This window comes from Arachis stenosperma, chromosome 10 (assembly GCF_014773155.1).
Source record: "Arachis stenosperma cultivar V10309 chromosome 10, arast.V10309.gnm1.PFL2, whole genome shotgun sequence".
In the NCBI taxonomy this organism is placed as follows: Eukaryota; Viridiplantae; Streptophyta; class Magnoliopsida; order Fabales; family Fabaceae; genus Arachis; species Arachis stenosperma.
The window spans coordinates 129283268-129295343 of NC_080386.1; the positions used below are offsets into that span (position 1 = coordinate 129283268).

Consider the following 12076-nt stretch of genomic DNA (forward strand, 5'->3'; position numbering starts at 1 on the left):
TAAAGGTAACTTAGCAACATGCCTGTGTCATTGAATCAGTTTTCTTTTTTTTTATATATATATTATTATTATCAGGATAATACGTTCATGGCCTTAAAAACCAACCAATTATAACTAAGATTTTAAGAAAATAATAGCTTCTTCAATATCTATATAGCTTTTTTTTTTTGAATAATATTCTACATGACACGTAAATATTATCATTTTTTATCACCATTTAATTAGTAATAATTTGCACCTATATTTATAGACATTTTGCATACAAAAAATATATAATTTACATTTATATTTATTAAAATTTTATGAGCAATGTTAGGGGCCAACAATTTTTGTGATTTTTAACCATTAACTAGCCATCAATGATGATTTGATAGTGTAAGATTGGTATGAGATTTCATTCAATGGCTCACATTTTTCTGCTGGTTATATGCTGGCCAAAATTCAATAAAACTGTTGGCTCTCTAGACTTTTCCAAATTTTACATATAAGACAATTTGTACTTATGTTTTTCAAAATTTATATACATAAATTAGTAAAATTTATTTGATAAATATAATTTTGTATTTGTATTGATCAAATGATGGTCAAAATTACTAAAAATTGTTGACTCTAAAAAATTTCTCCTTTTTTTTGAAAGTTGAGTTTGATATTTATTGTTAGCAAATATTAATACATAAATGTAGTGTGTTAACTTGGGATTTGTCGGTATTTAACATGTCATGTTATTAAAAATAAAGATCTTATGAAGACTTTCACTTTATCACCCTTAAATTTTGACTTTTTTTTTCTATCTTACGATTATATTCGCTATGTTATTTACCCTCAAACCCTGTAATTTTTTAAATATGGAAATAATAGTATCCAATAATGCAAGGAGATAATGGGAAATTGAGTGGTTAATGAATAATGATTCACATGAGGAGAAAGAAAAAGAGGTACTTGACAATAATTTACGCATACCACAGCAAAACAAAACCGAAAGAAACAAAAATATATGAAGAAAAGGTCACTAAAGCACGGGAGATATCATTTGATTTTACTACCCAATACATACTATTAAAAATACATGCACATAACTTAAGTTAGATTGTTAACGGATTATAATTCAAATGATATAGTTTTTTCATATTTATTTAGAAGTCGTAGATTTGAATCTTTCTATTTTTTTAAGAAATAACTAAGTTGGGTTGGTCTAACGGTTAGTTTATTAATCACTAATCTGGTTAAATAAGTATCAAAAATTATGTCTTATACATATAGTAATTTATTAGCCAATAACAAATTCTTAAATAAAATTATTCACGATGAATTAATTTTTTACTGAACAAATTAAAAGAGACCGTGAAAAACAAAAAAATACGTACATGTTATGTTGTTTATGGTCATGGCGGACATGGTAATTATATAATTTTAGTAATATTAAAAAAACCCGTTCAAATTAAATTATCATTTTTATTATGTAAAAATAATTTTTAAAGTGATAAATAAAAATAAAAAATTATTGAAATATAAAAATGTAGAATTTTAATTTTAATAATGTTTTTAAATATAGTTAACTATTAGATTACGTTTGTTTTTGAGAACATAACAAGATAAAACACTAAAAATAAAATATAAAGGATAAAAATACAAAATTTAGTATTCTTATATTATGTTTGCTAATAAAGTAGAATAAATTATAAAAATCTAATTTATTCTTTTTTTTTTTAAAATTGAGAAGAAAAATATAATAATAAAAAATATAATTATGAAAAATTAACAAAAATAATAAAATAAAAAATAAAAAATAAATTGTGTCATTTGTTAGTGTCTCTAAACACAATGTCTTTATTCATGTCTCATCACGATTTTATATTTTAATATTCTTATCTCAGTATCCCGTCCTTGTAAACAAACACAACCTTAGAGTCACAGTAATCACATGCATTGTAGACTTTATCTTAAAAAGACATACGAATCATATTATAATAAAAGATGTTTTTCAATTAAAAAAAAACAAAGATGTCATATGTAATGTATTTTTTATTAAAAAATTTAATTATAATTTTTATTTTTCGCCCTACTTTATTTTTAAAAAATAGTAATAACAAGGTACACTGTAATTTAGTATAAACCAGCATGCTTTTATTTACTCCAAAACCCTTTCTGATATTTTATTCGGTTTTGTTGAAAAACTCAAAAAGCTTAAGCCATAAGTTGGTGAGTTTATGCATGAGATGGATTATGCTCTCAAGCTTGGAATTGTGAAGAATCCAACATTCCCTGAGTTTGGCCATTCGGTAAAATTCCAAACCACAATATTTTTTTAGTACAAAGTATTAAGAATGTCAGAATCTCAAGAAGGAGGTGTGGAGATTGATGATGGATTTGGTCACCCACTAATCCATTATAACATGCATATGAGCTGCTCCATTATTGGAATTATAAGACTTAGTTCTAACTAGTATATAAAATAATATTTGCAACGTTTTGTGCCTAAAATCTAGAGTTAAGATTTTGTTTATTGTTTCTTTTTAATTTGCAAGTGTATTTAGACTTATTTAATAATAATTTTGCCAAGCTTAATTTTAATATACTGTTAGTGTAAAATATTTTATATAGTCGTGCAATCACATTCGTTTTTTTATGATTATTCACATGGTCAATATAAAAAGATAGTTGCATTACGTAATTGGATGCACGTATAAAACTATTTTACATATCAAAATTAAATTCTAATTTTTCCTTCCTCAAAGATTAAAACAAAAAATTGACATAATAGGGATAGAGAGATGAAAATATTATATTTTTATGGGTAAAATATATTTTTTGTCTCTAAAATTTGGTAAATATTTCAAAAATATCTTTTAAGTTTTTGATTGGCATCAATTATTAGATTGGTCTTAAATTTTTTGAAAATTTAGCTGTAATGGATATATTGGATGCAAATCAAAAATTTTTGTAACGAAATTGAAACAAAATAAAATTTAGAGATATTTTTTAAATTTTTACCAAATTTTAGAGACAAAAAATATACTTTACCACACCTTTATTATTAAAAACATTTTATCATGGAAATTAAAACGGTAAAAATGCCTTAAAATGGATACATTACTGGAAATTTTTTAAAAAATGGCAGTAAAAGTTTTTTCAGACTCCGTGAAGTCTTTTTATCTTTTTTTTTATCTTTTATTTTTTTTTAATGGTGAAAAGCATTTTATTTTTTATCATTTCATAATGCAAAATGCCTTTCTCTTTTTCCTATTTTTTTTTTGTTCTTTTTGTAGGATGTGAAAAGCAGGCCTTTTAGATTGAAATTACATAACCAATTTTTTCATGAGGAGCAAAATGCAAATGAAAAATAGTTTTCAAAACAAAACTAAGCTATATTAAGAGAAAAAAAATAGAAAAACAAAACACAATTATCTCTAAATATGGTTTGGAGAATGAACTTTTCTAAGGAAGACAATCTTTTTACAATGCAAAGAAGAAAGAATAAATGAAAGGAAATGTTAGTGTATGGGTGCACTATAATGATAACATCAAATAACATACACATAAAGGTGTAATATTTATGTATGATAAATAATCGAGTTTTATTGTCATTCTTTGTAATTTTTAGTTTTACTATGTCTTTTGTATTTTGTAGTTTGTAGAGTTCCAAAGCAAACTTTGCCATACAAAATTACACAAAAAATTTTAATTTTTAAACTCATTTTTAAAAGATTGTTTATTTTTTAAATTGATTCTCAAAAATTTTTATTATTTATATTAGTCTCTGATAATACATTTACCAACTCAACAATTAAATATGTACATCTCAAAACTCTACTACATTTTGATTAAAAGAATTATCTTTTATTTTAAAATAATTATCGTTTTATTTTTTGGATTCATCGAAAAATTAATATATGTAAATGACTTTTAAATATATTATTTTTTCAATAAATTCAAAAAGTGAAAATGACATTTATTTTAAAGGATAAAGTATATTTTTTATTCTTAAAGTTTGGCAAAAATTTTAAAAAATATCTCTAAATTTTATTTTGATTCATTTTTGTCTCAAAAGTTTTTAATTTACATCAAATATATTCTTGACGGCTAAATTTTCAAAAATTTTAAAACAAATCTAACAATAATGCATGAAAATTATGCTTGATCTGCTTATATTAATGGTTGTTCTTATGAAATTGTTATTGAATTGATCTTAAATTTTTTGAAAAATTAGCCGTCAAGGGTATATTTGATACAAATCGAAAACTTTTAGGACAAAATTAAAACAAAATAAAATTTAAGGATATGTTTAAAACTTTTATCAAATTTCAAGGACAAAAATAATACTTTATCCTATTTTAAAATAGAGAGAATAATTTGATTGTTTTTTTTTTTTTTTGGGTAAATGAATAATTTGATTGTTATAACCGAATAATTGACATGATGATAATACATCATGTGTGTGTTTTTTTCAGATTTCAAAAAACACTATAGGCTAGACAACCAACACTATGGGGCCATTTTGGTTTAATCCTCAGCAGACAGTCATACCCTAAATTTTGTTCAAAAAGGGTAACAAATTTTTAAAAGCAAAAGCTGCCACTCCTCTTCTTCTTAGACCCACAACTAGTTTTCACTCAATCATGTTTCCTTCTTTTTGCTACTGATTATAACTTAATTCATTTATAATCAAATTCCCCTTATTAACAAGAGATTCTAAGCCATTAGTGCTAATTATTTTTGTTAATTATGACCGAATATTTGGTATATTACTTCTATATGGGATGAGAAGGGTGAATTATTCAATAGTGATTGTAATTGTAGGTAAAGAGATATTGTTAGTCATAATTTTATGACGGTACAATGCAATAAAAAATCGTTACTTACGATTTGTTTAAAATAATAAAAAAAATTACTAAATAAAATTGCTAATCATAATTTTTACTTAAAAAGAAATTATAAAATATTTCTCACAATTTTTTTTTCTATTATTTCTATATTGACCAAGCAATTAGTATTTTATTAGAAGTTCATTTAAAACTCAATAAAAGACGCATGCTCAATTATAAGAGAGGTAAATTTAGGCTGCTTTGATTCTTCAAAACCAAAAAAGAATACATAGTTTTTGAGTCTGAAATATATCAATAATAATTAATTTGTTTAAAAAAAACTCAATACAAAAATGTGAAGTATAAACTAAATGAAAAATAAACAAAATAAAATAAGATAACCCTATAAATACAAAATCCAATTTTAACCGCCAGAACAAACACAAACCAAATAAAATAAATACCTTAAAAAATTTTCAACTACATTGACATTTTTGTCATTCCCACGCATAACCTAGAGAGACATTGCTTTAATCATGATAATTATAAGGAAAAGTATAAGGAGCTAATAGAATATTTGTATAATGTGTACAATTGAAGTTTATGGAGTATTAGAGATATAATCATTAGTGTTATCTTTTTCTATCAGTTGAAACTTTTAGAATGAGTGGTATCATGACATGATATTAAAATGCTAGATCTAAAAAATCAATAATTTAATTCTTGGTGAACCCAAAAATCAGTTTAAACTTTTGAGAAGAAAGACTTGATATGAATGTAGGAGTGCCAATTAATATATGATGTGTCATTTTTAAATATTATTAGATTTGTGGTATGCTTTAACAATATAATTAACATACATATATATGGATATATAAGAAGAGGAAAGAGTTTTCATCTCCCGTTAATTTTCTTTGAAGTGTTCTCTCATTAAATATTTGTTTAAGAAAAGAGAGACATATAAAAATAAATTTTGGCATCATCTTTTTTCTTCTTATACTTATCCTTTGTTTATGAAACTTAAGAACATATCTTCTTTAAGTAATTATTTTTTCCAATTAAATTGGATAGAAGAAAACTTAAGAATGAGAACTTATAATAATGTTTACTATATCAAAAATTGTTATCCATAATAAAGATACAAGTAGAAAGAAAAAAATTAAATCATTAACATAAAATAAAATATAAAATTACATTACACCACATTCGGTAGATAGCAGCGGTTATGTACAGAATTAGCAGCGGTTTTTAACCGTTGTCAAATGGAGAGCAGCGGTTGATAAATTCGCTGAAAGATAGTGTGTGGCTAAATCCTTAGCAGCAGTTATTAGTAACCGCTGGTATAACCGCTGCTAGATAGTATTTTACAGCGATATAATTTTGCAGCGGTTTCATCCGCTACTAAATCATGAAAATATGATTTAAGGGAGATTGCAGCGGTTGTCAACTGCTGCAAAATGCCATACGTTTACTAATCCTGTTATGAATATAGCAGCGAATTTAAAACTGCTGCCAAATGTCGAGTAACACTTTTTAAAAAAAAAACCTGAATTTATAATAAAATATGACAACTCTTTTATTCTTTATATGTTCATCCACTCAATTGCATTAATTTATTAAAATAACCAACAGCCAATCCAAAAACAACACACGAAACGAAACATAATTAATTTTGCAAAGGTGAATCATTATAATGATAATTTGCATTCAGTGCATCCATTACTGTAAACTACAAATAAAGTCAACAAGATCAAAAACTACAAATAAATATCTCAAAAGTCATAGTGAAAGCAAACAATAAAAGAGTATTCCGATTCCAACACTGATAAGTCAAATCATTAGTGCCCACACATCATCTTGCATGGGATGAGATTGGTGCACTTCTCAAAGAATTTAAATCCGCAGCTATTTCAGGTGGCAAATTACCTCCTTGTTGCTGGATTACGTATGTCAACAAATTTCCTATTGTCTGTATTTTTGCCTTCCCTTCAGCTGCCTCTGTCTCCATTATCTGTCTCTTTGCCTTTTCCTCTGCTGCCTCTACCTCCATTCTCTGTCTTTTTGCCTTTTCATCTGCTACTGCTGCCTTGAGTTATGCTGCCTCCACCTTAAGTTTCACAATCTCCATTTGATACTCCTCAATCTGTACACCGTAGTCCGAATGCTCTGGAATGTTACGAAAATACCGACTCAGACATGTACCAATACCGAGTCTACGAACTCTTCCTGGGTGCTCTTTTCCAAGCACTTGTGCAAGAGAATCATTCTGTGAAAATTCCTTGCTAGAGGAGTCTTGGCTCTCAACAAGTTCAATTGCTTCTTGCAAACATGTGAGGACCGGATTTACACTAATCTAAATTCAATGGTCGTAATTACAAAGAGAGATTTGAAAAAGTGAAGATCATGATTTACCCCAACCAAACGCGCATCTTCATTCATATACGAACCATTCCTTTTTTATGACTCATGGTCCATCCCTCTCCTCTACCAATAGGCCTTCCCTGTCGTTGCTCCTATAACAATGATCAACACACAATTAAATAACAGACAACACTATATTACCAGAAACACGTCAACATTCTGGAATTGGAGTTAAATTAGTTACTTCTTCGTGTCTCTTTCTTGCCATCGTTTTAGAACCTCCTGTATGTGTGTACAGTTGCTTTGAACGATTAACGGCATTTTTTCTACACATATCCTACACACAAAACGAAGAAAATTAAATGTTATCTGGATAAATTACTACATTGTCAATGGTTTTATAAGTCAGCCTTGTACGTACAACTTCAGGAAACAGAAAAAAGGATAAGGTGATGAACTTTTGGGTAGTAGTTTTTCCAGTATCACAATAAATTCAGCATACTTAGTAGTGATTCATTAAGAATTAAATTCGAATACAATGAAATTTCAACTAAATATTTGTTACCTTTGTGTCCTCGTCCAACCGATATTGAAGAAACTTTTTCCACTGATCTGCCTCTATTCCTGCTGGCTTACACTTGATATTTTCCTCAAAAGTTAGCTCTTCGTCATAAACCTTATGGAACAAATGATTTCTTGCGTTCCTCCAGCAGCTTCCTATTCTTTGTACAATTTTCCGCTTTATCCACCCTCTTTTATCGTCCTCATAGTGGAAGACTCGCTACAAGTAGTTCAGATAAAAAGACAACATATAATAATTAACCACCTCAAATAGACTTAAATATGATCAAAAGACACATCATTAGACATGAGCAATTCTCGACAATAAAATTTACAGAAGTCAACTACAAAAAACCCAACATGCACTATCATTCTCTAATTTACCAGACTAAAATAAAATAGAAAATCGAAGAAATCCACCTACTAACAGAGAGTTGCAGCAAAAAAAGACAGCATCCCCATAGTTAGGAAACAATGAAATAATCTCTCAACAAAAAATTAAAACCACATAAACATTCAAAGTTTCAAAGTTACGAATATAACAGAATCAACTTTTGCAAATGTGTTCCAAATTTATTTTCTTCAGACATTTTCATTTAACTGAAAGTCATAAATAATAGCTAGTCATTCTCTAATTAATAACAATAGGAGCAGCTTTAACATTCTCATGAGGTTTATAAGTTCTATTATTATTATTATTATTATTATCACTACAATTATTAGTTACATTGCTATACACGAACGACCGGATTAATTGGGGATTACGCTATATAATTACCTAGTGTAATTTACACTATACAAAAAATTCCTTAGAAATTTATCGATATTCTATAAAAATCTGTAGGGTCGATATCATGTGTATGCATCTTAATCTTTCCTTGTTTTGTTCATTTAATAGATAAAAAAAAAATCATTTTACAATGAGCATTGGTAGCGCCTTACTTTATCAAACAAAAAAATAAACATTACCTTAACTGTTGAAAATCAGACCCCAATGTCCCCAAGAACCCGCTCAATAAGCCCGCTGTCTGACCAACTTGTTGCAACTCTCTGTTATGATGTAGTACGATCTTCTTTCCAGGAGGAAGTGTTAATGCCTCCTTAACAGTCAGCTCCATAGAAGAGATCACAACATTCGCTAACGAAATGGCTATGGCCTCTCTATTCTCTTCATTGGAACATGCAATTACGGTTGCCAAAGACATATGGTCCCGTAAGTTGAATGTTAGGTCTTGGTTGGAGGCTATATCAGGACGATCTTGTTCTAATGAATACTTGAAAACGGGGAACGAAACTACTGTGCAGGTTTGTTCATTAGCCGTACCCTTGAACACTTGAGTTAATAATTATTTGAATAATAAGTATTTTAAGTTGCTATATGTTACAACATTTAACCAGTGATAGTTGTTACGTGCATGCTAAAATTTTTTAGGAACTTCATGAATGGGGATTAAGGTACGAGGAGAAATTTGGCTATGTTTTTGTGACATTTGTAGCTAGTAGGACATCTGAAGACATACTTGCTGAATTAAAGGTTGGAAATAAATTTCTAGCACAGAAAGCGAATTACAGAGACACAATATGCTTTACAAAATAAACCAACAACTATACATTTTATTATGGTGCAGATGCGCTTTAATAACTCGCATGGTGTTGAGTTGGAGATTGCTTCAAAAGAGGAATTGAAGTATATAGAACGTGCTATTAGAGAGCTTCTTTCCAAGAAATCTGTCCAAACTACCGACGAAGGAGACGGTAATAGTTAATTTTGTATTTGTTAATTTTGAAAGTCCTCTTTCCATAATACTGCAATTTTTTTCTTAATAACTAGAATGACTTGGAAGTTATCATTATCTTTTAAGTAGATTTATATGTTGTTGGTTGCATGTTCATAATTCAGTGTCAGCTGAATATTCAGGTGAAATAGTTGCTGACACTCTAGATGGAGCAGACACTGATTCAGAAGACGATTTAGATGCTATCTCCTCCGGTGAATATGACATCTCCAGGGATGTTGAGCTTAATAAAGTTCCAGAAGAAGACAATGAAATTTTAAACACCCAACATAGAGAAAATGCCGTACATGTTGCAAAAAAGAGTTTCGATCTGAACAAGTTGCCATGGTTTGGAGATAACTTATCAGATCTGTTATCACGTCACTGTAGCACTTTTTTGACAGAGTATTTCTTGCCAGGTCAATACGATGTTGATGAGAAATTTTGACTCAAAACTTGTTTGTCTACTTTAGTAATTCTGATTTTTATGCTCTATTGAACTTTGTTTTGAGTATATGAATTCGGACGTTCACTTGATTTTTATTTTACCAGTAATGGTTAAATACAAACTCAAAATGGCTGATAATCTGATACAACAAGAGAGAACATCTGATTCGTAAATTCATTTTTAGTTATTCATGTATAAATATTTTTTTAATAACTGAATTATTTTTTATGTAACACAAAGTCGAAAATTTATTTAATGTATAAATTAAGTTGCAGTATTTGAAACATATTTTTTCGTTAAAAATATAGCGAGGACTAGAATAGTTATAAGAAGGCGATAATGTTTATAGAAAAAAATTCAAGTTAAAAATAATATTGCAGCGGTTGGAAAAAAATCGCTGCAAAACGAGTATCAATGTATTCAACAACTGGACATTTAGCAGGGGTTATAGAAAAACCGCTGCAAAATGAGATTATTTAGCAGCGTCCCCAAAACCCGCCACAAGAACCACTGCAAAACGGGTTCATCTTGCAGCAGTTATCGAAAAACCGCTGCAAAATAAACTCATTTGGTAGCGTCTCCTAAAACCGCTACAAGAATCGCTGGCAGAATCTATTTAGCAGCGATTTTATAAAACGACTGCTAAATAACTGCCGCTATCTACCGAATTTCTTGTAGTGATTAATTAATATTATGTGACACCTAATTATAATTTTTTTAATAACTAGAAAAAAAATTTTCGACTTATCTTTTTCCTTTATGGTGCTAGTTTTGAGACAAAATCAAATTGATTATATATCGAGATGCTATTTAAAATATTAAAAATAAATCATAAATAGACAAATAAAAAAAGTGTAAATAGTTCCGCTCATCAAATTAATTAAGGACATTAACATATTTTCATTAGTTTATTTTATATATATATATATATATATATATATATATATATATATATATTTGTGACATTCAAATTCATATATACGTTTATAAAATTATTTTTATGTAAAGCATACATATTAGACATATTAGACATTAGACTGTGTTTGATTATTGTCTCACAAAAAATAAAGATATAGACAAAAAACACAAAAATATAGAAATACACGAATATATAAATATACATAAATTTTACAGTATATTTGGTGATAATAATTATAATACACAAGATATATTTATTTAATTCAAAAGTTAATTTTACTCTAAAATCAGAACAACCTCAACAATATTATTATTATTATCATTACCATCGTTACCAATTTCTATCACCATTATTATTGCTACTGATTTTTTTATTTTATTTCAAATAAATAAAAAATTAACAATTCCAATTCAAATATCACTTAAACAATTTAAATTGAAAAATAAAAAATTAAAAAAAAGACACAAACAGATCTAATATGAGGAATGGTGAAAGTTTGTTGACGCATTGGATGTGAGACAAATGATGGAAAAAATGACGATGATAACGAAGGGAGACGTGGAGGCAAAAGACAGTGTTGGACGACCTTTTTTGTGCTCAGGGTTACGGCAGCGTTCGACACAGGCAACTTTTTTTTCGTGTTTGCGATTATAGCGATATTAATTAAATCTACGATGGTAGCCGAACACTCCAGTCACCAACACTATTTCTCATTACTAGACGAAGATAGAGATGAAAGAGATACGTCGTTGGAGACGGTGGTTGATAAACTCCGTTTTTAGGGTTTATCTTGTGTTAAATTTAGAGTATTTTGCTAACATTTTCTCACATTTAGCCAATGAATTAGCATAGTTTTGTAATCTCTCCCGTATTTGTGCTTGAATGTAAAAACATGCTTTTTAAGCCTTTAATTTGGTAATTTTAATTCATCCTTGATTCCATAAGATGCCTTGATGTATTTGCTAGTAATCTGAGGTTAAAATAGGCTAGGCATGGATCAAAGGAGCAAGGAAGGAAGCATGCAAGTGGAGAGAAGCACAAAAAGCCAAAGAATTGATCTCGGCTAAGGACGCGCACGCGCACAAGGCGCTCGCACGCACATTGCGAATTTGGCCAGTGACGCGTACGCGTACCGTGCGCGTCCCCGCCAAAGGCCGCACGTGATTTTTAAATAGAACTCGTGCCCAGTGATTTTTGGGAAGCTATGGGG

The 12076-nt window shown here is 28.6% G+C and overlaps 1 protein-coding gene across 1 annotated transcript; it reads right to left on the minus strand.

Annotated features, from left to right (window-relative positions):
* Nucleotides 1–6894: 6894 nt before the first annotated feature.
* Nucleotides 6895–8842, minus strand: LOC130957721 (uncharacterized). The gene is made up of 6 exons (XM_057884565.1): nt 8694–8842; nt 8368–8455; nt 7729–7944; nt 7408–7500; nt 7250–7315; nt 6895–7155 (listed from the first exon to the last, which is right to left on the minus strand). Exons 1-6 carry the CDS (start codon nt 8840–8842, stop codon nt 6895–6897), a joined length of 873 nt encoding a protein of 290 aa, XP_057740548.1.
* Nucleotides 8843–12076: the final 3234 nt, after the last annotated feature.

Excerpts from the sequence above, each read along its gene's own strand:
- LOC130957721 (XM_057884565.1), bottom strand. The coding sequence starts at position 8,842 with ATGGAGCTGACTGTTAAGGAGGCATTAACACTTCCTCCTGGAAAGAAG. Across the intron at positions 7,945-8,367 it reads ATGTTAAAGCTGCTCCTATT|CGAGTCTTCCACTATGAGGA; the intron begins GTTATTAATTAG and ends AACTACTTGTAG. Across the intron at positions 7,156-7,249 it reads TGAGTCATAAAAAAGGAATG|ATTAGTGTAAATCCGGTCCT; the intron begins GTTCGTATATGA and ends CATTGAATTTAG.